Raw genomic sequence first — 24,873 nt, 5'->3', positions numbered from 1 at the left:
CACGCACGTACATGCAAGCACACAAACGCTCGTGCGCATGCCAGTCTCCCCCAAGGGCTTCTCGGCCAACTTTATTCCCAAGTCATCCGCACAACTCCTGCCGAGGTTGAACTACCATGCATGCCAATGCGCTAGATATTAGCTGCAGATCTTGGAATGTTTCCATGGGTGGCTGTGGAGTGCTTTCTATTTAGAAATGAATTTGCAATAATTGGGTGATTCAATGCTGGCTCAGTGGGTTGTCAAAAGACAAGAATCTCACCCACGGGGTACAGCTAAGGGGCCATCCTCCAGATCTGCTGCAAAGCTGATTTTTTTTTTTTTAAGTTTGGGAAAATTATGACTTCAAGTCCTTTCTTGTTGAAATAGACCGTGGCTCAAGGACGTGTTACGCTGGGTGCTGGGGACTACAGCTACCTGTAAATGAATTCACCTTGACTTGTCCAGTTATTAAAATAGGGGTGACCAGGCTGATTTCTTCAAAGGCACCCAAGGAACAGTTGATTAAACTACCAGGAGGGGCCACACGGCACCCCTGGGTTGGGAAATGTCTGTCCACACCCACACGGTTGCTGTGGGGTTGCGCTAACTGTCAGAGCAGAGCTCAGGCACAGCAGGGTGGGTTCCGGGCCTAGCCCCACGCAGGGGTGAGTGGGTGGACCTGGGGAACCGCCTGGGCCCCAGGAAGTGGGAGGAAGTCCAGCTCCCGGGGCAGGGCTGAGGTAAGTGCGTGAGAACAGCCAGGTTTAGGAAACGTGCTCGCTACAGAACTGGCCAGTGTGCCTACCCGGGCAGGCCAGCTGCCGAAGGGTGATGAGGGTGTGGGCCCCGGGCAGGCTGGGCACCGAGCCGAGGGGAAGCATGCAGGCCAGGAGAGGCGGCTCACGGCTGAGCAGCTCCATGGAGGGCTGTCGGAAAGCAGACAGGGTTTAGGGGCAGACTTCCTGAGGTCTGAAGGTGAGACCCGGGCTAGGGTGTAGGGGCCCTGGGCTAGGGTTTAGGGGCAGACTTCCAGAGGTGGGAAGAAACAGCAGAAACAGAGAAACAAAGGGAGGCTAGATAGAGCCACCATTCATGAAATGGTGAGACAACATGGGGGTGTAACCACAGAGACAATAAAAAGTCTAGTTCTGGGAACCAGGATAGGAAGTGGGAGCCAGATCCGTAGGAGGCAGAAGTGAGGCCAAGCTCCCCATTAAAGGGCCCCCTCTTAGAGGTTTGGGGCTGGTGTGAGTCTGTAGGTGGGGGCCAAGTGCACCCAGTTGCAGCAATGAAAGCTCAGTGTGGGCAGCTGGGAGCCAGGCAGCCTATTACCTCCCAGAAGGGGTCAGCATCAAAGAGAATGCCCTGGAAGAGTCTGGAATGAGCCTCCCTGAGGGTGCCTGGCAGGAGGCTCTCTTGAGAGCAGAGGTTGCCCCCCACCCCCACCCCGAGCTAGGCCGCTAAGCAGCAGTGGGCACCCACCGTCCCCACACTGCAGGCAGCAGTGGATGAACACAGGGCTTCCAGGGTCCCTGCGTCAGCCCCGGGGCAGGTCAGGGCTCCTCCTCATCCCTCTGCATTTACCGAGCACCTACTTGTGCCAGGACAGTGCTGGGCTCCTGCCACAGAGCCCCGTACATGATGCAGTCAGAGACCTCTAGGCCCAAGCAGCCAGAACAGTGAGCTGATAGAGACTATCATGTTGGCCAAGGACCTCACTGCTTCAAGAGCCCCAAGTCAGCTTCCCCTGGGGTAAAGCAGAGGGGTCGCCAAAGCCAAGGGGCTGGGAGGCAATAAAGGTCACAGGTGAAGCAGGGCCCAGCCAGCACTGGAGCAGATGGCTCACAGATGTGGGTTCCTGGCTACCATCCCAACCACCAGACTTAGCCCAAATCACGGGTGAGTTGGACATTGAACAAAAGAAATTAAATGTACCACAACAGGCAACTTGTGTGGCTTCAACTCAGTTTCACCCCTCCTTGAGACCAGGCCTTTACTCAAACCCACGTCTCTGGTTCTGCCTCGGAAAGCACACTGCTGGCGGTCACGAGGGACAAGCCCAATCCCACAGCTTCTCAGATGGGCCACTCTCACCCACCCACCTCCCCTCCACCCAAGAACCTCGTCCTTGCTGAGCCCAACCCACTTCCTGGGCTCCAAGGAGAAGGGAGAGCAGGGCTTCAGTTTTGTCTTGTCTTTTTAGAATAATGACACCAATAGACGCAACCCACTAAGGACTCAGGAGTCTGCACTTTTCCTTCCCAAAGTTAGAAACCAAGAAGGAATGTTGGGTATAAAGGCACAAGAGAGCTCACCCCAGAAAAGGAGATCAATTTAAGAGGTGCATATTCTACCCATATTCCTGTTTGGGCCAACTCTTTTCCAGGGGTGTCCAGCCATTGTCAACACCCATGGAGACCCCTAGAGCTGAGGAGAGAGAGGTGCTCCAGCTCTTTATCTAACACATTAGTAACGTAGCATATAGCTCTGCCCCAAGGGAAAAACACAATTTTCCAGTTCCATCAAAAGGATTCATGGAGGAAAAAAGCAGATATAATATTCTGGTGGAACAGTGATAGCTTTTTGCAAGGATAAATACAATCTTCAAGACGAAATATAACTTCTGTCCACAGCCTGGATCTGTGTGGCTGTTCACTCTGAGCAGCATCTAGTTCTTTCCTTACATCATGTACCCAGTTCAGAACCTGAAATAATCCATGTTGTTAGAAAATTCAGGGCAGACAACCTAAGAGACTTTTCTTTCACTGTGAAAAGCTTTTGTTTGATAAGACTTGTCTCATCCAACACTGCAACATGAATGAAAGGGGTTTTGAGAAATACATTCTTTTTTCTGAAATAAACCAGTGTTTTGCATGTATCAGGGGAGTTGATGCAGTAAATTTTAAGTGTCAACATGTTTGTCAATTGATCATTTGGTTGACTGCTTACAGGCTGCCCACACCCAACGCATCTTCTCAAGGAAAGCTTTGCAAAGGTAATATATTTTTAAGTAGCCTCACGTCAGAGATTCTGTTGAACTGCCATAAAGTAAATGTGTTCTGGGCCTATATTAACAGAACATGTTATACTGCACTGTGGTTCACTCCCTGTGCCTACCTGAAGTTTAAATAAACTTCCATCAATCCCCCCCGATATTTTTATGAAATGTAATTAAAGATGAGTTGCACACACAGAGGAGCAAATGGTTAATTCACTCCACACTCTAATTTCCTCTTATGGAAGACCCTGGACACTGCTGGCTTGATTACTCTCATGGACTTCAGAAAGTAACTTGACCGATAGCCTGTGGGCCCTGTGACTACAGAATTCCACCCATGTAGTAGCCCGGGTCCTGAATGCTGTAATTCCAGGCACCCTTGACGTCTCGCACACGAGTCAACAACCTGTTTTGGCTGGAATGGCAGCCCCAGCAGGAATCAGGTAATGCCCCGAGACAAGCCTGGTGGGCCTGAGTCCAAGGAAGAAGAGGAATGAAGAAACCAGGAGAAGGAAGAGAAAGAAGGAGGGCGTGGTGGATGTGTCGGTCACCCTGGGGAGCTGGAGTCTATCCCACTCCCGATGGTTGGGACCCAGAAGCCTAAGCCCCATACCTCCATCCCCTCCACCCTGCAACCCGGCTTCTAGGGGCCCGTTCCTTCCTCTGGAAAGCTGCAATGGCAATGCCAACCTCCATACCCTGCCATCTACAAGACACAGGCAAACTCGCTTTTTCCAAACCATCTTTTTTGAGCCCTCTGGAAGAACTGAACTGATGATCCCTCTCCCACTTTTGTTTGTAACGTTCATCTCTGCCATCTCTGCACTTCAAGATTCCGATTAAGAAAAGAAAGTAGGGTATCCCCCTCCTTCCAGATCTGTGCTTTGATTCTTGGAGAAAGTTAAGAATAGCTGTCAAACTCAGCTCAAATTGACTTCCTTCTCCATAGGATTCCATATCTTTCAAAGTGAAAAGACTTTAAAACATTTTGCCTGCCATCACGACTACAAATGTCAAATATTCCAAACGGGGGAAAAAATTAAGCTTCAGAATTTCCCACTTATTCCCATACTGAGTCGTGGGTGATCTGTCAGTCAGATGCCAGGAATGACTTCAGTGCCTCCTGAACAGCAGGTCTTATTGGGCTGAAGCTGGAGTTAATAATAATTATACATTTTCTTTGTGTGTAACACTCTACATTTTCGAAATACGATTATCTACAGTGTTTTTTTTTTTTTTTTTTTAATCGCATGAGATGAAAAGCAAGTCTTTTTTTCAACACCTTTGACAAATGAAAAAAAGGAGGCTGGGGGATGTCAAAGACACTTGGCCAGCAAGTGGGGCTCCCCAGCTCCTGCCCAGCCTTGGTTCTAACACCGACAGCCAGCAGGAGTGAGGTTATTCCAAAAGACACCACAACCTTCCGTGGAAGAAATGCTCAGTTTTCTCCAACATTGACAAATAGGAAATTGTTTTTCAGATCCAGCCGAAGGCCAGCTGTAATTTTAGCCACTCCTCTGCAACTAGCTTGGATGGAAATTCAAAACAAAATTTCCAAGAGAATTATTTTCTATAATCACCTCCTCTACCGCTCCCCATCCCTCCCCTGCACACACATATAAAACTGCCCCCAGCATTAAGAAAAAAAAGTCTTTTCCAAAAAAAAGTCTTTGTTCCTTGTTGCTATGAACCCCCAAAGTGGGCTTCTAGGTGAACCCGTCCCCCCCCCCCCCCCCGCCCAGGCTGGAAGAGACAGCACTCGAGGAGACAGCTTTCTCACTTTATTGCCAGTGCCCCAAGGTAGTAAAACCCAGCAGATGAGACAGAAAGGAACTATAGACCCTGGGAAACAAATTGCCTTCATGAAAATTATTTATCTTTTTTTTTTTCTCCTTTGGAAGGGGACAGGATTGGCTGTGTTTACAAAACCCGGTGACTTTTTAGAGCTATTGTTTAGTTAATGGCTGCTGACACCAGCCACAGAGGTGCTGGATCACTTTCTGGGTGTAAAGACTCTCAAGGAGAACCCCAGGTGATGCTAATAGCCCCTGTCAACCCCCAGAGAGGTAATTATAAAGCCGTGATTAAAACAAAACAAAACCTTCAAATGTTATAACCTTCTTCACTGAGACACCAGGTGACGGAATAAGGAGAAGTAACACTCCCCCCCCCCGCCCAATAAGCCCCAGTAATGATAAGGACCAAACTGGTCTACTGGTCCCAGACCCAGAAACGCCCACCTGGTGAGTAGCCCCAGAGGTGATGCTGTCCCGCACCCCCCCCCCAAGGGACTGCGGAGCCCAGCAGGAAACAGGTGGTTCGGGCACAGCTTCTCCAAGCCAGCTGCCTAATAGGGGAAATGGGGACATAATCAAAGTGGACAACCTTCCAATTAGAAGATCCAAATTCTGGGGACCTAATGTATGGAATGGTGATTACAGCTAATAATTCTATATTGTCTACTTGAACGTTGCTAAGAGTATGAAACGCAACAAAAAAAAGAAATGGTAGTTATGGGATGGGATGGAGGTGTTGGCTAATGCTATGGGGGTGATCACTTTGCAAGACAGAATGTATCAAATCAACACTTTGTACACCTTCGACTCACACAATGTTCTACGTCAATTATATTGCAATAAAGCTGAGGGGGGGCGGGGGGGCGGGGAGACAGCACCCTGGGCCCTGCACTGTACCAACTGAATCAAAATCCCTGGGGGTGAGGCCCCACATCAGTATTTCTTTCTGTCTCCCGGGAAGATGCTGAGGCAGAGCGAGAGGAAAAAGAAAACAAGCCAGGAAGAAGGGCCTAGAGGCAGCTTTTCCTCAAGCCCCAGAAATTTCCGAAGCAGTTACCTGTTCTCAGACAAGTCTAGTCCTTAATTCCTACCCTGGAGGGAGAGGGGAGCCCTCGCATAGCTAGAAGCTGTATTCCCAGCCCCGAGAGCATCTTAGGGAGGCAGAGTTCCTGGCTGCACACACAGCTTAGCAGAGAATGGAGCAGGCTCCGCTCGGACCCTCCCCCACCCCCGCCCCCAGCCCTCCATCTTCATTGCCTCCTCCTCACAGGCCCAGGCTTTAAAAGTGATGATGTGGGGGAAGCCTGGGTGGCTCAGTCAGTAAAGTGCCCAACTCTTGATTTCAGCTCAGGTCACGATCTCAGGGTTGTAAGATCGAGCTCCCTGTCGCACTTCAAGCTTAGTGGGAAGTCTGCTTGAGATTCTCTCTCTCCCTCTGCCCCTCTACCCCACTCTCTCTCTCTCTCTAAAATAAATAAATCTTAGAAAAAAATTTAAGCTAATTTCGTAAGAAACATTTTGACACTGAAATTTCTGGAGACCCCACCCCACCCACCAAGAACCACCTGGCCCCTCCCCAGTGGGGTTGGGCCAGAGGCATTGCCCACAGAGCCCAGCTGCCCAGAGACTAGATTTAAACTTAAAATAGTGAAGGAAAACAGAACCCTGCAGAGTTATTCTTTGCTTTTCAGCTGTTTTCAGTTGTTTTAAACACCTCTACCCCGGAGGGTGGGTACAGAGCACAGGGGGTTGGAAGCTTCCATTTTGAAGATGCGCATAGAAGACAAGACAATGCCTTTGAGCTTAGTCTCTGCCTACAAAATCCCTGCCAGACTCTGCATCCTTGGGTTCGTACAGGTTCTAGGATCTTGACAAGCCGAAAATGTCAGTCTCCCCGTCCAAACCAGAGTCTGTCCAAACTCCAAGCAAACACAATTAATTAAATGGTGTAAAACTTTACAAACATTTACAAATCAGCCTCTTGGGCATCTCTGATGCCCCCTTGTCTAGCAGGCCTTTAACCTGGTTCAGTCAGAATCAGCCTAAGGGAGGGCGGTTGCTGGGAAGCCCCTGCTGGGGTCACAATTAGTGAGAAGCAGCTCCTACTGGGGCTAGAATTACTCAAAGTCACACTTATGCCACCTATTAAAAGCCCAAGTCCCAGGATGATTGTGCCATACCAACCTCACCCCAGGGCATTGGGAGGGTGGGGGCCCGACTGGCTGCACGAGGAGACATAGGCAAGATGAAAAAGTGGCTTTCTCAGCCAGGGGTACCCATGAACTTGGAAATATGTAAGTTGATTTGGGGCTCCCCAGCCTGCTCTGGGCCATCCTCCTCAGGAGAGGCTCACAACAGTGATATGGAACTGATATTATACCTAGGGGTGGGCGACAGTGGAGGGGGTCCACTGGTGGGGTCTGCCAGAAAACTTGCTGGCAGGGTGCTGGGGTCTGAGGGCCTGAGCCATGTGGATCTGCCCCAGAGCGTTGCTATGGGTCTGGCTGTGTTCCTTGGCTGGGACCAAGCCGCTGCCCCTCAGCCTTCACCTTCCCCGTGTGTTTGAGGTCATGATCCGAGCTCTAATTCTTCCTGGTCACACTGTGGTCAATTTGATGGGCCCCAGACAAGGCAAAGCCACTCCTACTGTGTCCAGAGTCCCAGCCCCACACATCCCTCTCTCCCCGCAGGACCCCACTTCTCCTGCTGCTGCATCCGTGGGCAACACCTTCTCTCAGCTTGCTCATGTTCTGGCACATCCTGCATCCAGCACACCCCTCCAGCTTCGTGACCCAGCCTGAGGCGGGGGGGGGGGGGCACCTGTGCAATTTCAGAGTTCCCACATGACCCCTGCACGTCCTGTAGCTTTATACTCCACCACGTGCTTTCATGGATGGTATTTCGAGTGTGAAGCATCATCTAGTCTTCTGTAGAACTAGCCAGAATGCCGGCTTCCAGAAAAGGCTTTCAGGAACGCAAATGTCAAACCCTCCCTTGGAAGATTTTGTTAAGGCAGAAGCAGGATGACCCCAGAGAGGGTTGTTCTACTCACCTCGAATCAGCCTTATAACAACTGAACTGGATTTGAATGGCCAACTCAGGGTCTCTGGGTTGTGGAGGGCTGCCCAGCCTCTCACAGATGGGGGGCCGTGCCCAGACACGGTCTACACCTTGTGGGTCTGTGCTACACTCTTCCTCCCTGACTCTTCGTCCCCGTGCCATCTGCAGCTGGTTTTGCTGTTGTCTTGTGTCCTTTGTGACAACCCTAGTTATTAAAAAATTCTCAGGTTAAAAAAGTACAAGACAATAAAACCTTAGAAAAATAAGTACTGCTTTTATTCTACTTCAAAATATACTATATACATCTGGAACTCTAAGAGAAAGTAGACCTGGAGAAGACTCCATCGTAAAAATAAAATAAGGTAAGATATAACAACTGCCCACTTCAGGTCCGTCTCTTAGCCGGTTGAAAGGGGTATGAGCTGCCAGTTGTCTTGCTGTCCAATGCCATCCCTCTGTCGGTGACGTTGGTTGGGGCTGCCTCACGGCGGCGCTGCGTCTAGGAGGTCCTGGAGCATTCTGAGGACCTGCCGTGGCTGGCCAGCAGCCAGGTCCTGCAGCCGGGAGCCCATGTGCTCCTGGAGGCTTCTGGACAGCCGACGCGCCACCGTGCGGACGTTCCTGCTGTGCCCGGGCAGGACACCGTTCCCGGTCATGTTGCCCAGGAAACACCAGAGGACTGGAAGGACATGGCGCTCCACAGCCTGGGGCTTCTGGGGGTACACGGAGGCCACCAGCACTGTTGGACAGAAAACGGAGAGACTGACTTGAGGCAGGCACTCTCTCCCTCTCTTGCTGCCCTCTCTTGGGACACCAACTCTATTCCCCCCAAAGGGCAGGCCGCCCAGAAGGGCCAACTAGTCATTAGACACACCAGCTAAGGCTCGGACACATTTAGGGGCCCATGAAAATGGCTTGATTTCTTTTAAAATCAAAAGCAAAAAATATGAAGATATCCAACTTCGTTTATATTCATGTTTATACCAGCCAGTTATAAAATACAATTTTTAAGTTTTTTTTTCAGTGGAGGAATGAGTATGCAAACGCAAAAGTACTCAGAGCCCATGATGGTCGCAATTGGTCCCTGCAGCCCCGGGGAGAGGAAAGACGCAGACACACCTGGACTGCAATCTAGTATTACTTTAATCCACATTCCCACCTCTCTGAGTTCATACGAACAGAGAAAAACCGTACCAGGGAGAAAAGTCAACACTCTCTCAAATGAAGCATTCTGAAAAATAAAGCAGCCAGCAGGGGATAGGACCAGTGTGGCCTCCCCAGTGTTTGGATGCCAAACCCCACGACAAGACCAGCAGTAATCCAGGAGGCATCAATGTGCTTTGTCAACCCGCAAGCTCTGCACAGACCCTTGATTCAGTGATGAACCCCCTGCATCTGGTTCTCCAAGGCCCTCTACTTTTCTTTAGTCCCCAAAAAACCCACAAGCAGGCTACCCCTGCCAGCAAAACTTCCATTCCAGAGTAAATGCCAGGGTCAAAGCCACCTCAAGAGAACCCTAAGTCACTTCACAGGGGCCCCTCCAGCCTTCAGCCAGGCCACATTACCCTGAGGGCATCCATGTTAACAATGCTTTCTCTGTCCAATCAGTGCAGTCTGCCTATCCTCCTACCAAAGGAAAAGTGCTGGTGAGAGCAAAGGACCTTCACTTATTGATGGAACAAGGAAACTGGAACGTTCCCTGCGCTGAGACACACCTGGGGAACTAACACTGCCTGAGTCCAGAGTCTGGGGCTCAGAGTTCTGTAGCATGACTCCATTGTCCTCACAGTGCTTCGAGAAGCAGGACACTGGTCCATCTCGTAGAGGAGGAAGCCAGCACTCAGGGGTCAAGGAGCTTGCCCCAGACCACACATCTAACGAGGTCAAGAGCCTGCCTCAACTCCAAAGCTCATGCTGTGCACCCCTCGGTGACCCCAAGTCTCTAGGGGTTCCCCATGTCAGGGGCTGGTGAGGAGTTTTATTTATTTTTTTTTATTTTTTTTAAGATTTTATTTATCCGTTCATGAGAGACAGAGGGGGAGAGAGAGAGAGAGAGAGAGAGAAGCAGAGGGAGAAGCAGGCTCCCAAGGAGCAGGGAGCCCGATGCGGGACTCGATCCCAGGACCCTGGGATCATGACCTGAGCCGAAGGCAGACGCTTAACCATCTGAGCCACCCAGGTGCCCAGGAGTTTTATTTTTAATCTCCAATTTGTCCTTCCTTCAGTAGTGTAACATCATCCAACCCCCCAGGATGTTTCCCACAGGGCCCCTTGGACTCCAGGGCCAGGCTGGGACAACAGGGGTTCAGAGATGAGCTGCCCCCCCGCCCCCAGCAAAGCCCACTGGAGCAGTGTCATTTCTCATGGAGTGTGTACGCTGGCTTTCAAGCCACACCCTCAGGGTTCCTGCACCCCACCCTGTGGGGCCTCCCCGGAGGCTCCCCAGTGTCACCAAAGCCTCAGAAGTAAAGGTGGTCCTCATTCCTGGGGAAGGCAGGACTACACCCAGGGCATCAGCCCAGCCATGTTGGCTGGTGAGCAGCTTCATAAAGTGGGACAGAGGCGGGACCTGCTGGAAACGCTGAAGCTGGAGACAGGCTCAGAGGAGGGCACAGGTACCAGGAAAGCCACCAGGGCAGCCCCAAGATGGGAAGCTAGGAGGAGCAAGGGAGAGGTCGGGGGGGGGGGGGGGGGGGGGGTGTGGCCAGAGGGAACAAAAGAAAGCCAAAGATCCTGATTAGCCACATCCTAAGCCTCCATGGGATCCACCAGCAAACCAAGGTGAGAACTATCCCAAGAACCAGGCCCAGGCAGGTCTCCCCTGTGCCCACCAAACGGTGAGAGGTTCACCTGCCCCTCACCCGCCCCACCTCACCAGCCCCCATCCCCGGCACGCTGCACTCCCACCTGAACTCTCTCCCTCCCAGCAGCCGGGCGATCACACACAGGCCCAGGAAGCTCACTTCTACAGTGAGGCCCCCGTTCCCCGGGTCCGGGAGGCGGAGGTCACCTGGCTGACAGCAGTGGGCCTCTCAAGTTAGCAAAGGCAGGCAGTGGCCCTTCTGATCATGAGGAAGAAAACCCCATTAAATTGGAGCTTACAAGGCAGCTGAAGTAATTAGCAAAAGATTTACTCCTGTTAAGCTGTGCTATTATTAGTCCACACCTTGTGTCAACTGAAATGTTCCTCTCGGCTCCTGGCTGACACCGACCTACCAGGAGAGCTATGTAGAAACTTTTGCCTTTGAGGTCTCTTGGAAACAGGTAGAAAATATTTACATTTAAATGGATAATCTAAAGTGAGGTACCCATCCACCTCTGGGGCCCATATATCACCTGTACAAGGACAGGTAAGGGTTTCAACCAGAGAACGCAGATTGTGAACAAGAGAAAAGGGTTCCTTGTCTGGTGGCCAAGTGTCTCCATTACATGGCCCCTGGGCACCAAGATCGTGACACTGTGGCCCCCAACCCTACTTTGCTTGCCCCACCTGTTTGAAGGAGAAGGCCTGGCACCTGGATGGGAGGTGAGGGTCCACTCCAGGGACACCAGAAGGACTGAACCAGGGCACAGAGGCAAGGCCAAGGGCAAGAGATAGGCGGGTGGAGGCGCAGAATGACACCCTTAGTCAGGCAACATGTGCTGAGCACCCCAATGCGGACCGGGGCTGGCACAGGGTGGGACCTGCTCTTGGGAGGCTCGGGAAACTCAGGCAGGAGGGCTAGGGAGAAAGAGACCCAGGGGCTGGCACCAGACCAGGCGGGCACCGCCCAGGTAGAGGAAGAAGGAAGAAGGGCAGAAAGGGGCTCCACAGGCCACCAGCCACGTGTGGGCAGGCACAGGGGATGAGAGATCCGTCTCTGCAGGGTGGCTGGCATGCTGGTACCCAGGGGACAGAGGCAGGGGCTGCTCAGGGAGGCTCTGTGGCCAGGCTCCCGGGGACAAATCCTGGATTTCTCGGCAAAGGACCTTGGGCACCTAACCTTTCTAAGCTCCAGTTTCCTTATTTCTATAAAAGGGATAATCATTGGGGCACCTGCGTGGCTCTGTCAGCTAAGCATCTGCCTTCGGCTCAGGTCATGATCTCATAGTCCGGGGATCGAGCCCCGTGTCAGGCTCCCTGCTCAGCAGGGAGTCCACTTCTCCCTCTGCCCCTCCCTCCGGCTCATGCTCTCACTCTTTCTCTCTCTCAAATAAATATATAAAATCTTTTTTTTTAAAGGGGATAATCATGGAACCCACGCCCTCCTTATGATGTTATGAGGATTAAATGATCCAGTGCATACAACTGAGGCGGGGGAAGGGGCAGAGCCTGGAGGGCCAGGGAGCCAGACACTAGCCTGAGGACAACCCATGCAAGGATTTACGCATGGAGGCAGCACCACCTGTCTGCATGTTAGGGGGAGCGGTGCTCAGAGGTCTAGAGAACAGAGTCCTCCTGCCTCCTTCCTGCATGGGACCTTCCTAAGAAGGAAGAGGAGGCTTCTGGCAAGTACGAAAGATGAGAAAACCAAGTAACCTGCCCAAGACCAGAACTGGCGTGTGGCAAATGGGTCTGTCTGCCACAAAGCCTGTGTCCTTTCCATTCTGCCAGCTCAAGGGCCACAGGAGGTTTCAGCCCTGAAAGAAATCACTCGAGACTGCAAACTCAGAGCAGACATCGGCTTGGAGCAAGCTCTCCTCAGCCAAAGCCTGAACAAAGCAGAGCAGACTCAGACCAACTCCGCGTAACATGGGCCCGGGCGCCCGGTGAAGGGCTGGCATCCAGGCTGTGCTCTGCCTTGCAGGCTGTGCTCTGCCTTGCAGGCTGTGCATGCCCAAGAAGGGACAGCTCTCATGCTCACCACAGGGCTGCTGCTGACTGAGCCCCATGCCCGTGAGCCAGGGTCTACCCAGAAGAGCTGGGGATTTTTCTGATTCACACAAAGGTACCCTATGGACCAGGGGAAGTCCTGTGTGCAAAGAAGAAATGCATCATCGTTTCTTAAAAACGAGTTAGTGTATGTACCAACCTGCCTCATTTTGGTCAAGACCAAAGATTATCTTTTGGTAATGCAGGAATTATTTTTAAAAAAGCAGATTATCAAAAATTTTCTAAAAGCCCTGTGAGGATTATTGGATTATTTGGGGGTTCTAAGATAGTGGGTGGTTCAGCTTCATGCCAGGAAGCTGACTGGAAGGCTGGGGCGAGGGGCTCCGGGATGCTCACCGGACAGACGTTCCGTGACCTCAAGCACCGCGCGGCCACTCAGGAAACGCACCCGCCCAGCAAACGCTTGTAGGAGGCAGAAGTTGTCTGGAAGAGAAGGAGGGTGTCAGCGGCCAGGATGCCGTGGCCCGAGCGATGGCACCCGCTGTTCAGTGCCAAGTACCTGCAACACCCACACAGGGAAGGAGACCTGTCGGGGAGCTGAATTAAATTCTCTGAGTCACAATGGGGTGTTTGGGGAAGAGTGAGTGGCCTGATATAGTTACACCGGCTCCCAAACAGGTTTCACTTACTCCCACAGGTCTGGTTCCTATTGTCTGTCCTTCCTCAAAGTTGCTGAGTTTGGGGGCAAAAGAGCATTTGCTCACAGTCCTGGGCAAACCAGGAGGGCTGGTCACCCTACCAGCAGCAGAAGCTTCTGGCTGGCTCTGTTTGGGTCGGGGGAGGGGATTCACGGGGGGCGTGTATTAGCTCTCAATAGTTTATATTGTAACCTCCCTGTGTGAGACTTGGGCCCAGACGGCATACTTGTAAAGACCAGAGAGTTTGTCCTCCACATGCCCCAACCCACTCTTCAGGAGGGTTAGGGGAAGGAGGGATTTTTAACTTTTTTTTCCAATTGTCCCAGCACCCTGACACCCACTGGGCTCTCAGCCACATCGGGCTTCAGGAGACACTTCTCCTTGCTGCCCAGCCACGCTCATGGTGGGGCCCGAGGACTGGGGGCTCCCCCATTTGGATGCCAATGGAGTGTTTATTAAAATGAACCACAGATGGTGAAATCACAGGCAACTAGGGTGGGGAATGTTTGGGGATAAAGAAGCCCTCTGGCATTCTTCGGTTGTATTTCTAAAGCCAACCCCAGCAGGATCCCATAGATGCTAAATCTAGAAACGGCTCGTTCTTCCCCGTTCTGGCTGACGTCTCCTGGTTTCTCAAACTATTACACTTGAAGTCCCGCGTTCCTCACAGAGGCACACAAGGTGAGCAAAGTAGCCCTTTACCTGAGAAAAGCGTGCTCATGTAGACGATACACACCCAGCCCCCAACACTGCCCCAGCCGTCCCCACAAAACCCCATGGGATGGAACGCAAATAACAAAACCACTTTTCGGGGGATATGGCCACGGGGCCTGCCTGCACCTGTCGTGGAGGTCTGTCATGGGTGTTACCACAGGCGCCCCCAGAAAGTGTGTCCTGGGGTCCCAGGGGCTGTCCTGCTCAAGGCCAGATGTCTCTCAGCAGGGGACAGAGATTAGAGACCCACCTGAGGAAGTCTTTCCAGGCAAGTTCCACCTTCTCCGGATCCCTCAAATACCTCAGCATCCCCCTGGATATGCAATCAAAGCTTCGCTTTTCCCACCAGGCAACTATTCTAGCTAAGAGCTCATTCCCTTGCTCTCCTCCTGGGAGCTGTAAGGGATACAGAGGAGAAAATGTACACGTGTACATCACATACATCCCTGCTCCTTGCAAAAGCACCATCCGTAAGTTAGGCAAGAGTCTTTAAAATAATTCGTTCTGGGGCGCCTGGGTGGCTCAGTCGTTAAGCGACTGCCTTCGTCTCAGGTCATGATCCCAGGGTCCTGGGATCGAGCCCCACATCAGGCTCCCTGCTCTGTGGGGAGCCTGCTTCTCCCTCTCCCACTCCCCCTGCTTGTGTTCCCTCTCTCGCTGTGTCTCTCTCTGTCAAATAAATAAATAAAATCTTTAAAAAATAATAATAATTCGTTCTGGGAAATAAAAGAGAGGCCCGCCTCTAGAATATTGCAGTTAGCAAGAAGTGGTCTCAGGGTGTCTTGGTAAATCTGTAATTGTGTAAGAATAGGTCTTTATATCAATGTCACCTGCATTGTTTCCAGGTGCTTCTATTTGTCCCACCCCATCATTAGCCATGAGCTCACCTCAAAAGACAAGGACATCTGCCTCCTTGCTCTCCCCAACAACACTCAGTCCAGGACATTTTCTGGACACAGCTGGGTCTCCCCGCTCCTGGTGGCTGATGTGGCCTCCCAGAGCCAGAGAGAGGTGAAGAACTTGGGGGTACTTGAAAATGCACATCCAGCAGACATCTGTGCCAGATCATGCTCCCATGTCCCTGGCACACAACAGGTGCTCAATAAATGCTCCAGGACTACAGGGAGTGTTAAAGCAGAGACATTAAGCATGCCCGAGCTGGTTTATAAACCCCAGAGCTCAACGCCCCAAGTAGCTGGCCTCTCTCCCGCCGTCTGCTTTTGTGGTGATGGCTCGCCTTCCAGGTCACACCCAGGCTTATTGAGCAGCGGGAAAGTATACGGTGAGGGGTGTGGGCTCTGAGTCCAGGTGGCCTGGGCTGAATCCTTAACTCTTCCACATTTCTCTGTGTTGACATTGGACAGAACCTCCTACACCTCAGTTTACCCATCTATAAAAAGCCGATAATACTCATATCTTCCTCTTAGAGCTGCTCTCATGTTATGATGCTTAGGATAGTGCCCTGAGTGTGTAATTACTATGTAAGTATCAGTTATCTTTGCTACTGTTTACTATCATTACCCAAAAATGCTCCAAAAGCCCAGCAACCTGAATGGTGGAAAGACCATTAAGAGGCTGGAATCTAACCTGAAACCTTAAAGATCCATGCTCCGTTAGCCCGAGTTTTTCATGGGTCCCTCTGCTATGTTACAAAGAAACCACAGCGGGCCTCGGTGCTGCCCACACAGGGCAAGCAAACAGCCACAGCTGGCAGGCCACACACTTATCCTCCCTGGCCTTGCCTTCCCTCTCTGCTAGGGGGCAGGGGTCTATGGGGCCTCGCACCTGCCCCATGTGGCCGAGCCCCACAGCCACCAGACCACGTCATCCTCAGGCTCCTGGAAAGCCAGAGAAGAACTGTTTTAAAAGCATGAAAAGTATGGTATCATGGATAGTGACAGCAAAGAAACTGGGGTCCAAGTGGATCCCCGACAATAAGCACAGGACTCTGTGAATCTCATGTCACACAGCCTCCAAAACTAGGTCCACTCAACGCAGGAAAAGTGGGAACAATCCATTTAAACAGAAAAATGCAAGCTATGGTCTAGGCATGGGATAGAGCTGTTAAAAGTGACTCAAGTGTGTAATCATACATAAAGGCTTACGCTCTGCTTTTTTTTAAAAGCAGGAGGCAAATTTAAATGCATAATATCATCATGACTTGACACAAATAGGCACAGAAAAAAATATCTGAAATGAAAAGTGCCAAATGTTAATAATGGTCTCTTCCAGAAGTTGAGACTAAAAATGAGGGGCTTTCAAATTTTTCCTTCCCAATGCTTTGTATTTTCCATTTTCTCAATAATGAACAAGTATGACTTCTACATGGTGGAAAATAAACTTTATATTTTTAAGCTAAGCTGCATGGTACCATGAAAAACTGGTCAGTTAAATGAAAGAAGCAAAGTCTAAGTTGTATTTACATTACAATCTTTAACCAGGGAAATGTGTACACATGTAGACAAGAAAGAGAAGAGAGATTTTTAAGCAGCTGGTACACTAGAGGGGCACCTTGGATGAATTTCTAAATTCCCTGAACAATACCATGTTGGTCATATGATTTGTATAAGGTAATGAATTTAGAGTCAGCAGAGCAAAATAACAAAAGTAGATCTGAAGCTGCCCATTTCAGAGCTTATCTGCTCTCTCCAGCACTGGCTGGGGGCTGTGCTAAATTAAGAGAACTCCTTTTGACGCTCAGTCTGACCAGGAGGGAGTGGGCTGTCAGCAGCCTGATGTTTTAATTAGTGAAGTTTCTTCTATAGCTAACCTGGTAACAGGGCCCAAAGACAGAACCAGCCAGTCTGCTCAGGAACTGCCTTGATCCCCAGAATAACTCCCCTGAAATCAGAAGGTCTTGGTGCTGAGTAGAAAGGATGCCTCTCCAGGGTCCTTTCTGGAGAGGTCCCCAGGCAGGCAGTGACGAAAGGCAGAGGTCAGGGAGCAAGGTACCCACATGCCTCCTTCCTCACCACCTCTGAAAAAGGGGACATGGGCAGAAATCCCTACCTGCTCTGTCGACCACCATACCACCCACCCCATACACCCTCAGGAAGACCAAGGAACTGGAAGAGATGGGGTGGCTGATGAGTCAACTTATCACTGAATTTCAGAATCAAGAGGGACCCTAAGAGGTTGCCTAAGAAAGCCAACCTCCCAATTTGGCTGTGCCATCTGGACTTTGTGCCAGAAGATGGACTCCCCCGGCTGTGTTCTCGGTCCCCATGGCCCCCGTTGAGTGGGGAACAAACCATAATATGCTGAGACATTCCTTTGTGACTCTCCACATTTAAGTATTTCACAGCATTTCATGGTTCCTCTCCAGCCTGGAGGCTGGATCCCTTGAGGGGGATGACACTAGGCTTAGGAGAAAGCTCCCTCTGCTCAAAGGGCTCCAAGCCACTTCCAGGAGGGGCCTCGGGATGCTGAGGGTGGACTGGAGCCACCAGGATGAAATGGAAAGGAAGACTTACACCCCTTCCCTTCTGCCACTCCTGCTCCAGTCTCTGCTTCTACCACCCAATCCCCTGGGACAGTGGGAAATTTAGTGACCTGCATCCATTTTTCCTTCCGCAGGTCAGACTCAGACCATTCCAGGCAGATGAGAACCATTCCCAGAGAGAGCTTGATTCTACCCTAGGTACTCCCTGGCAGTGATGAATTCTTACTGGCGATCTACACCCCTCCACTTCTGCCCTTCATAGATATAGAAATCAGCTGGTCACTTCATCGTTAAAAACATTTCCGGGGGCACCTGGGTGGCTCAGTTGGCTAAGTGTCTGCCTTCGGCTTAGGTCATGATCCCAGGGTCCTCGGAGCTCCCTGGTCCCTGGGGCTCCCTGCTTAGTAGGGAGTCTGCTTCTCCCTCTCCCTCTGCCATCCCCCCCCCAACACACACACTCATGCTTTCTCAAATAAATAAAGAAAATCTTAAAAAAAAAAAAAAAACACTTCCAAAACCAAAGTTGCTCATTGGGCAGAATGGGTATGGCTCACAGCACAGCCACGTGGCCTCGAGAGCCCACTGCTGCACCTGCTCAAAATGACCCAGAGCCAAGACCCTGGGCTTCACCCTCTGGGCCCCACAGGAGCTTTTTTGCCAGGGGTTTGCTGGGCTCCATCCAACTCTTCGAGGCCAACAACATTCCATTCCAGCCTAACACTGACCTAAGGATTAGAGAGGAAAATAGTATCCCTCACGCCTGCCTCCATTCTCCCCACATAGATCCTCTGGCTGATGGGCCAGAAGGGGCATCATCAGCCATTTCCAAGGAGACCCTGTCCCAGGAGGAAAGGACAACTATGGGCATCTTCCTGGAGGCTGCAACCTGACTCAAGGTGTAGTCAGATGACAAAAGCAGGCTAGGGACGCCTGGGTGGCTCAGTCATTAAGCGTCTGCCTTCGGCTCAGGTCATGATCCCAGGGTCCTGGGATTGAGTCCCACATCGGGCTCCTTGCTCAGTGAGGAGCCTGCTTCTCCCTCTCCCTCTGCTGCTCCCCCTGCTTGTGCTCTCTCTCTCTGACAAATAAATAAAAATCTTAAAAAAAAAAAAAAAAAAAAGCAGGCCAGCCCCAGGCCCCCTTTCCAGGATGGCCAGCCCAGGTAGGTACAACAGGGCCCCAGGTAGAGAAGGCCTGAGTCCTGGGACAACGCAAGACACCAGATTCTGCAGCCCAAAGCTCCAGAGCTCCTGCGTGCTCTAGGAGGATGGCCCAGTGGCAGAAAGTGGAAACTAACACCCGGAGAGGGAAGGGTTAAAAGCGCCTCTCTGCCAACAAGGGTGCTTAGCCTCTTCAAATAGCTAAAACCTATTTTGCTTGGTGCAGGTTTTCCCAATAAATCCAGGGCCTGCAGTGATTTGCCAAGAGCCTTGGTTATTGGCAACAGCAATCTCACTTACCCAGAGCAGCACTGAGAACAAGCCGTAATTTAAAGCTGGATTTATATTGTTTGTTCTACAGCAACAAACTCAGCAAATCATAAATTCCCTTTGAGATGAAGAGAGGAAATTGACAGTATTTATGGACTCGAAAGGCAGAGAAGGGCCTGACCAGGCCTTTGATTTGTAACTGAAACTGCTTCTGGAAGCTTCAGCCAAGGACACAGCTGCCGTCCAGCCCCAGGGAGTTGGGCTCCCACAGGGTGTGGGCACTGGGAAGGGAGGGGTGCCTGGCGGTGTTTGCAGCCTCACCATGGGGATGCTCTATGGGTCTTAAAGGCAGGACGTGGCTCTGTGCTCATGGGGACATACAGCAACAAGACCAGCACAGGTGGTCCTCAGGTCACGAGCTTCCTTACATCGTGGCAAGAGTGGTTTGTGAAAACTCAGTGTTCCTCTGCTCTGGACATGACTACTCAGGTGCTATGTCCCACATGCACTTGCACTTCGGTATGTGTCCTAGACGTGCCAAATATCGCCTTCTAAGCATCTGAGAAAAGAATGACAAGCAGAAGTGGATGCACCCAAAATCCCACCTAGGAGTGTTGGAGAACCAAGATGTGTTAGTGCAAAGCACACAGGAACTGAGAAGCTCTCACCATTCCTGATGTGTCTCCCATAGCTCACTCCTTTTTCCCGTTTCATTCCACCCCCAACCCTCACTCCCTACTCCTCACCCAGATTCCTCCCACCCTGAGCCCTGGCCCCGAACAGTCTTCCTCAAAGGCAACTCTCATTCGTTCCACGCTCAAAAGCCAATGGGATCCCAGCCCCACTCCTATACCAGACAATCAAGGAGGCCCACCTGCCCGTCCACTTTGTCCTCTCCAGCAGGCTTGCTCTGCTGTCTCACCGCCATCCCCTACAAGCCACCCCCACCGCTATCATCGCTACATCTAAAAACATTGCTGGCGATGCTTCCAGCTTCTTCCTGGCAATCCGGACCCATTTTTCCTTCAATGCCCTGTTGGCTCAATCACTGCGGTACTGTGTGACCCTGGATGAGTCATTTCTGTCACATGTACTCTGAGGAGGCAAGACTAGATCATCTACACATCTATCCTCCACGCCTCCCATTTGGGACACTCGGGTGGATGTGACATGGGAAAGCCTGCCAACCAGGTCCTGGGCTGCCCACCCCGTCCTACGCAGCCTTCGGGGAAACATCTGGCCTGAGAGCCCCCCAGTGCCCATCAGCACTCTGCTGATTCCCAGCGGGAAGGGTGAGCCCACCCTGGGGCGAGCTCAGGGATCGAGTCTTCGCCCTACCAGAGCCAAGCAGGGCGGAGGCAGGAGGCTTACCCAGATTCTCAATCATGGCATCCAGTGCAGTCACCGCGGCAGTGTAAATCCCCGAGTTCTTGGAGTTGAGGTTGTCTGCAACAGCAATGATGATGGAGAGCAGCATGGGGTGTAAGCTTTCTTTCAGGAGGGGGATCATCTTGGCAAGGGACTCCAGGGCCCACTGGTTCACTTTCTTGTTGGAATCCTGAAGCCTTGGGGTGAAAGCATCAAAGACCTATTGAGGGAAGAGAAACCAAGAGCCCATGGAAACCCAGGCTGGGCAGGAAGCCCACAACCCAACCAACCACCCTTGGCAGGGATTCCTCTTGCCTCCCCGACAGGGTCATCCAACTTATGCCAGAACACTCTCAGTGGTGTGGCGCTTACCTCCTCAAAAGGGGAGGAGGACAAGAGGGGAAGAGCAACCACCTGTTGAGCACTCATTCCATCAAAGCATCTAAAGCATCTCATTAGGGGTACCCTGCCCTCTCATGGAATGATCTTAATCCATGAGGCACGTGTCCCCACCCTTAGTTTACCATTCAAAACAAAGCCAAAACTGAGGCAGAAAGAGTTTAAGTGATTTGCCCAGATCACACAGCTAGTAAGGAACTTGGATGGATGCCCAAGTCTGCTGACTTCGAGCCTGTGTCTTAACTACTGTGCTACATAGCTTGACCGTCAGCAGCCTGGATCCTGGAAGAAGCAAGCATCTGCCCTGGTTTCCAGTCTGTGAAGGGCCTGTGCTGGCTCCTAACCCACCCATCTACCCATCCTGGCCCAGTCGCCTGGCCAACCACATACTCTGCCCCCAGCACATCATGTGCCTGGCTAGACCAGGAGCAGCCCTCAGCCCTGGGACCCTCTACCTCTACCCTCCTCGCCATAAATCCGCTAAAGGGACGAGAGATGCCCAGGACATCTCTGGGTGGTCCCAAGGCGCCTGGCAGGAGGCGGGGCCTTTGTCCCACGCAGCTACTTCCGGGCAGTCTCACAGTGTCACCAAGGCAACCGGGTAGCAGGTGCTTTTCCGGCTCCCTTTACCCTGAGGCATCTGGCACCGTGTCCAACTCTGTCCTGAGGTTTCCAAATTGAAGTCGCACCCACAGGAGAGAGACGGGGGGGCGGGGGGCAGGGCTGGGGCAGCACTCACCTGGACCAGGTTGGCGGTGATGAGCTCCGGCGTGGCCTTGCAGTGCTCCAGGAGCCGCCCCACGCCTTCCATCCGAGACTGGTACTCTTTGGCCTCCAGCAGCCGCGTCAGCTCCCAAAGGTGCCCCGCCACCTTGAGGCCGCCGCGCACGGAGGAGCGAAGCCCCGCCTGCTGAGGGCCGCCGGAGCTGAGCCTGTGTGGAAGGGACTTCTGACCTGGGCAGCCCCAGAGGGCGGCTGCGCCTCTTGTCCCATGCCCTGCCCGCAGACAGGTGAGACCGAGACAAGAGTGCTGCCTGCAGCTTGGTCCGCCCCCCAGCGGCTCGGCCTGCGGCTTGAGGACACCGGCCCTGGAACCCTGGAAATCCTGTTTCCTCAGGGGACAGCAATCAGGTTGCCTAGAGGCCCACCCTTTTGTCAGGGGACAGGTCCCTCTCTTCCTGCCTTTTTTTCCTCTTTTCAGAAAACACGTGAAGAAGGGGGAGGTGCTGGTATGGGAATGAGAGGCGGGAGCCCACCGGAGGCGACTGCGCATTTAAGCTAAGAGTGAGGGAAGATCTTGCCAGTGCCTTTATCCTGATCCGGTTGCCTTGGCCCTGCTCGTACTTCTCCAGTGACCAGGGAACTGTGAAGCCCTGTTCTCTTGCGCTGAGAGCGCATGTCTATCATAGCCTCTGGCCCAGTCCAGCCAGCATGAGAGCGGTTCCATACAGCGCTCCTACCCCCCACGCCCAGCTCAGAACGTGGCTCTTTGAGCTCGCGCCCTACACGCAAGTCCCCTCTGACAGAGCCCAACGTCATCCATGCTGTCATTCGTTCCTGCGGTCCGCGCGGTTGGCCCCCTGAGTGCCCAGCGCTGTCGTGGGCACTGGGGACAGTGAGATGAGAGGCACGTTCTCTGCCTTAAGGAGCTCTCAGACCAATGGAGGCAGGTAAGCCAAGGGGCTGACAGAAGACCGAAGAACAGAGAGCAGAGAGTGTCAGAGAGAGCCTCTGGGGGGAGGTGACAGTAATATGGGTCTTGTGGGATCCTGTAGAAGAAATAGGCATGTTCCAGGTGCAGGCGGTGTGGCATAAGCAGAGACACAGCAGGGGACAGAGCATGGCTGGGGGGGGGGGGGGGGGGGGGGGGGGGGGGGGGGTGGGTGTCGGGCAAGGAGGATGAGCTGCCCTGGTCTGACGGGGAGACCAGGTGTGGGGGACAGCAGGAAGCTGGTCTTGAACAGGTAGTGGGGGTTTCCCTGAGCGCCTGCTAGGGAGAAGAATTTTGAGTTTCAGGCACCTCAGTGACCAGAGAGTTTCTGCCTTGTTTCTGCTCCTGCCAGCACCCACCCTCCAGCCTCCTCACCCGTTCCCTCGCACCTGCCTTCGCCCCAGCTCTGCCTCGAAACTCACCCCAGGCTGCCCTGACGGCGACAGGATGAGCGGCTCGGAGTGGGTGGAGAAGCTCTGAGCTGGGGCAGACAGCCTGGCCAGCAACACGCCCCGTGCGGACTAGTGCCATTACACCCACCCCGCAGGACTGCAGAAACCAACGTCTCCCGCCGGTGCTTCCGATCCCGGGATTTGGTCTCCCTGAGATTTGGGTGGGGAACCCCTGTTCTAAATTCACCCACAAGTGCTGCAGACCCAACTAGGTCTCCACCGTAGCCCAGATCCACACAGCCTCCCAGAGCCACCCCTGCCCAGGGCCAGTGGGCCATCTCCATCGGCAGCCTTGGATGTGGAGCCCCAGAGAGACAAGAGCAGCCATACCCATCCTCGCTGGGCAGCCCGTCCTCACCCAGCACCAGACTCCTCGACACCTTGCGGCCCTTGGCAGATGGAAGTCCGTCGCTTTCTTCTATTCCCTTGAAAAAGGCACACAGAATATGAGCCGAAGGGGTGGCCCTCCGGGGAACTGCCAACCACTCTAGGCTAGACCATAGCGACAGGAATAACCCCTTCCACCTGGCAGAGCTTCTGAGGGCAAAACTGAGCATTCCAGGCCACTGGTAGTCGGGGCAGGGGTCAAGATCTCCATTTAACAGGAGACAGTGTGGACGTGCCCAGGGTGGCTCAAGGCACACCGGCAGAGAGGGGCAGAGCCAGGTCTGAGCACAGGGGAAGGAAACCACCCTTATCCCACCTGGCAGGGGTTATGGGTGAAATGGAATCTCTGGAATGCACACCCCACTCCCCTCCCCAGCTCAGCTCTGAACTCCCCCACACCCCCCCCACCCCCACCTGCTCAGGCCACCAACTCACCCGCTGCTTAATAGCCGCCATGACCTTCCGTAGGTCATGAGACGGGAGGCTCTGCTTCAGAAATGCATCAAACTTCGTATTCGACATCAAGATATTCACCATCTTGCGGCCATAAAACCTGCCGCATGAGAAAGAGAGGGATGAAGAAACAGCCATAGAAATGCATCATAAATCTGCTTTACAGATTTACAGGAGTTTTGTAATTGTGGTAAAAGAGTTTTTGATACTTTTTCTAATTAAGACCATAATTGCTAATTAAGACAGTTAAAAACTAGGTTCATAAAGGAATAAACATCATCCGTAGCCCCATTACCAAGAGAAAACCACTATTAAATTTTCACATATTTTCTTGTAGCCTTTTTGACGCATATACATTTTTGTTGATACCAGAATGTATATACAACTTGCCTCTGGCTTTTCTTACTTCATCATTAATCATCTTCCCATATCATCCTTTTTAGTGGATTCATAATATTCCATTGGATGACTATACCAAAATGTACTTAACTTCTTCTAGTATGAGGCATCTAGAAGTCTGAGGAAGGGTGCGGGGGAGGGGGGGCAGTCTGGAAAGAAGTGGTCAGCTCCACCTAGCGAACAGCAGTGGGTGGGGGAGGAAATCAAAGAGGGCTTCATGGAAGAGGTGACGCTTAGATTGGGACTCAAAAGAGGAGTAGGAGTTCACAAGTGGGTTGGGATCAGGGGGGAAGGGGGGTGGAGGTGGGGGTCATTCCAGGGTCTGTAATACAATTTGACACGTTAGCAGGCGTGTGGTTGGTAAACAGCAGGTAGGGCCTGGAGCGGATATGACCCAATCTCTGGAAATGTGAAGGAGCTGGGCTTTAAAGCACAGACAACGGGAAGCTGCGGAATGACCAGATTTGCACTTTAGTGGAAAAGTCTCTGGCAGCAGTGTGGAGGACACATCTCTGGTGGCAAGGTGGGGGCCAGGAGACCTGTTAAGAGGCCACTGTGACAGTCCAGAGAGTGGGAGGAGGAAGGGGAGGTCAGCCTCGGGACCTGCTAAGAAAGTGGAGACTGCAGGGCTTGGGAGCTGATCGGAGGTGGAGCAGGAAACATCTGCAGTCATTATTTCCCTCAACCCAAGACTCCATTGATTATAAAATGCACCATTGATTATTTTCCACTGAGGAAAAAAAAAATAGAAAGCACTGGCAATTTCCACTA

General features: G+C 52.2%; 1 protein-coding gene across 2 annotated transcripts in view; it reads right to left on the bottom strand.

The window, feature by feature from the left end:
* Positions 1 to 8,091: 8,091 nt before the first annotated feature.
* TOGARAM2 (TOG array regulator of axonemal microtubules 2) overlaps positions 8,092 to 24,873 on the bottom strand; it is a 50,225-nt gene continuing 33,443 nt past the window's right edge. The window contains exons 16-21 of one of the 2 annotated variants that reach the window (XM_073896835.1): positions 23,686 to 23,803; positions 23,194 to 23,288; positions 21,440 to 21,632; positions 20,305 to 20,521; positions 13,046 to 13,132; positions 8,092 to 8,575 (exon numbers count right to left, since the gene is read on the bottom strand). In XM_073896835.1, coding sequence (XP_073752936.1) covers positions 8,319 to 8,575; positions 13,046 to 13,132; positions 20,305 to 20,521; positions 21,440 to 21,632; positions 23,194 to 23,288; positions 23,686 to 23,803 — 967 coding nt within the window. In that variant the 3' untranslated portion in view covers positions 8,092 to 8,318. The remainder of the gene's footprint in view (positions 8,576 to 13,045; positions 13,133 to 20,304; positions 20,522 to 21,439; positions 21,633 to 23,193; positions 23,289 to 23,685; positions 23,804 to 24,873) is intronic. The other variant, XR_012379547.1, reaches the window with a different exon arrangement.

This window comes from Callorhinus ursinus, unplaced genomic scaffold (assembly GCF_003265705.2).
Source record: "Callorhinus ursinus isolate GAN/ISIS: 27379988/994484 unplaced genomic scaffold, GSC_fseal_2.0 scaffold10, whole genome shotgun sequence".
Taxonomy (NCBI): domain Eukaryota; kingdom Metazoa; phylum Chordata; class Mammalia; order Carnivora; family Otariidae; genus Callorhinus; species Callorhinus ursinus.
The sequence above is the reverse complement of the archived record's forward strand: the minus strand, read 5'-3'. Positions and strand labels throughout refer to the sequence as shown.